Raw genomic sequence first — 3,168 nt, 5'->3', positions numbered from 1 at the left:
GATGAATGAATGTTATTTTATGTAAAAGATTTTTTATTAAAAAAATTTCCGAGGAATCATTGGGTCTTTATTTGTTGTAAGTAATCATAAAGCATAGGAAATAAAGGCATGAGATAAAAATGACAAGAACCCTTTTATATTCATCATAATAAAACAAAGAGTAAAATCATTATAGTTTTTCCCCAAGGCTACATCAAGTGTGCTCAAAAGTAAAAATAGAAAAAAAACCTCCAAAGTAACTAAGAAATCACGATATCAACCACTACTATGCTTCCTTGATGGTATGACCTGAATCGGTATACTCACAAGGTCTTATAGCAATGACTCTTTCTGATCCAAGATTTCTTGCAGATGATGACTATTCCTTTCCCAATGTGTATCTTCTTACCGAAGTTGATTAATATCTTCTCTACTTTGATGCCCCTGATCTTTCAACCCTCGAATCTCCTCAAACTGCTTGTCGAGTTCTATTTTGTGTTGAGATAAAGAAAGCTCATATTTCTTAGTGTCGCATCTTGAAAAATACGATCCTTCGCGATGGTCACAGAAAAAATGGTTCGAACAGAGTCGCCACCAAACTCCTTCCAAATTGCCTGTGCCTCTAGACTCCTCTGTCCAAGTAAGTCATATTCCTCTGAAGCTCATTTACATTATAATTTAAAGCAAATATCTTCCTCTCTACCTCAACCTTTCCCTACATACTCTCCATATGAACCCGCAATATCTATTCCAACTCCCTCTGAACCCCATAACTCTGAACCCAACACACCCTCCTCTCCTCCTCATAAATTCAACCTAGAACAACAACACTCCCCTTATATGAAGCTAGGTATCTTAATGAATCCATTTCACCTCCTTAATCCACTCCCTCTTCTCCTCCATATTACGAAATCTCTTATGACTCTGAACAACCAGAAATTACTGACCCTCCATCTCTATCATTGGCCCTACTCCAAGCTAAAACACCATTTGAACAACATCCATCTGTCCCAGAAACCTCTGTGCCCCCACCTTCTGAACCTCCATCTAAACCCCCAACTGAACAACCCTCTGAACCTCCCACTAAAACCACACACACTTCATCTGAACCTCAAACTAAACAACCCTTTGAACCTCCCACTGAAACCACCCACACTTCATCTGAACCCATTAATCCATCATTTGAACCTGCACCTCCCTTCCCAACCCTAGAAGAGTCATTTGCTTTATTTTCAGAATCTTCAGTTGTGAAGCTCAAAACACTGTCTGAACAATCCAGCCTAAGTGATAATCCTTCTGAAGTAAGGAATCACTGGAATGGATTTCTCATATGGATGACATCTGAGGTCTTCAAGCTGAAAGGACTCTATGAACAAGTTAGAAATGACTATATTAGAGAAGCTGAGGAGAGGCTAGAGGAACGTCTAGCCAAAGAAGCTGAAGAGAAAGCACACCAGGAAGCTGAAGAAAAGGAAAGACTGGAAGCTAAAGAGTTGGAGAGAAAGGAAGCGAAAGAAAAAGTCACCGCTGAGGCTGCTGCTGCTAAAGCTGAAGCCAAAGCCAAGGCTGATGCTGAAGAAGCAGCGCACATTATTGAAGAGGAAGCATCTAAGGAAAAGGAAGTTTCTCTGACTCAGTGTGAGTCCTCAAACTCTGACCTTTCTCCGCTAGTGCTCAAGACTCTGGAAGAACTCCAAAAGGAACAACAACTTGTGAGAGCCAGACTTGATCAACAAGACTCTATCAACTCTAGCATTCAGACCCTCCCGGCTCAGCTACTTCAGAGGATGCCTCCTCCTCCAAACCCTTAGGCACCTTAGGCACCTTAGGGTTTATGTTTTATGTTTTACCTTACTTGTATTGGCCTCTATGTTCTCTCTCTCTCTCTCTCTCTCTCTCTCTCTCTCTCTCTCTCTCTCTCTCTCTGTGTGTACTTCTCTCAGATTATCTAAATGATTTTTTTTGCACTATTTGTTTTTCTCGGTTATGTCTTTTTGAGTCTGACAAAAAGGGGGAGAAATAAATAAACAACCTTCTGATGAAATAAATATCTGATTCTCATAATGCACTACTTACATCCTAAAACTCTAAATATATTGTGTTGTCTAAGTTTTCTTGCATGAAGTATCAAATTAAACGTCTGAGAAACAAGCTAAGCAACATAAGAGGCTCTGGTAAGAAACTCTAAACTCTCTAAGTATCAGATTTAGGGGGAGCTTTCTTATCTCAGGGGGAGTCATAGTATATTTGACTCTGAATTTACCTTCCTCCAATTATTGTTAAGTATCATTGTTTCATCATCAGTCTGAAGTTTTGTCATCATCAAAAAGGGGGAGATTGTTAGAACAAGATTTTGGTTCTGCAATGCATCTCTAAGTTTTGATGATAACAAAGACTGAAACATTTTGGTACCCTAATAAAATTCTGTAAGTGTGCAGGACTCTAATGAAAAATGAATCTGATGAAGCAACATCTGATGGCACACAAAGTCCAGAATAACTGACTCAAAGTAAAAGGTATTCGTTCTGACGCTGATGTCAATAATGTCTAAAAAGAATCAACCATAGAATTTATCATCTGAAGACTCTACATGCTATGCATCTGAAGACATCTGAAGGATACCAAATATGAAAACTCTAAATATTCTTACATCAGAAGACTGTCTAATTGGAGATCAATCAAGAACCTCTGAAGAAGACACAATAGACAACTATCTGAAGAGTACAAGATTTGAGAAAAGAATCTGAATTCCGTGCACTCTGAATCACGCCCAATAGATGAGAATCAAGAACTTACCAAAGAAGTATTCTAAATATGGTATGACTCTCTATATGATTAATATTGAATACTCTCCAAAACTGCTATGGAAAGGACAATAAAATTAATGTCATTAAGTCCCATAATTGGCAAGATATCAACATTAATTCTCCATTCCATGATATCATCTCCAAGTACTATAAAAAGGTCCAACTATCATCATACCAAGACATGAAGCCATTACACAAGAATTCTACACATCAAAATCAAGTCATACATTAAACTCTTGTTATGTTATCACACAAGTTGTTGCTCTAAGTGAGATCCTTAATCATTGTTCTCACTGTGTTCATATTGCTTATCTATAAGCACTAAACACTTTCTTATAATTCTAAAATAGTTGTTATAAATTTCCTCATGTGACTTGTGAAG

At 37.8% G+C, this 3,168-nt stretch overlaps 1 protein-coding gene across 1 annotated transcript; it reads left to right on the top strand.

The window, feature by feature from the left end:
• Positions 1-537: 537 nt before the first annotated feature.
• LOC127130944 (uncharacterized) lies at positions 538-1,790 on the top strand. The gene is made up of 2 exons (XM_051059893.1): positions 538-829; positions 916-1,790. Exons 1-2 carry the CDS (start codon positions 538-540, stop codon positions 1,788-1,790), a joined length of 1,167 nt encoding a protein of 388 aa, XP_050915850.1.
• Positions 1,791-3,168: the final 1,378 nt, after the last annotated feature.

Source organism: Lathyrus oleraceus, chromosome 3 (assembly GCF_024323335.1).
Source record: "Lathyrus oleraceus cultivar Zhongwan6 chromosome 3, CAAS_Psat_ZW6_1.0, whole genome shotgun sequence".
NCBI classification, from domain to species: Eukaryota; Viridiplantae; Streptophyta; class Magnoliopsida; order Fabales; family Fabaceae; genus Lathyrus; species Lathyrus oleraceus.
Note: the sequence above shows the minus strand (reverse complement) of the source record. Positions and strands in the feature narration are given on the sequence as shown.

Coding starts and splice junctions, on each gene's coding strand:
- LOC127130944 (XM_051059893.1), top strand. CDS start 538: ATGGTCACAGAAAAAATGGTTCGAACAGAGTCGCCACCAAACTCCTTC. Junction 830..915: donor CTCCCCTTATATGAAGCTAG/GTATCTTAATGA, acceptor CTGAACAACCAG/AAATTACTGACCCTCCATCT.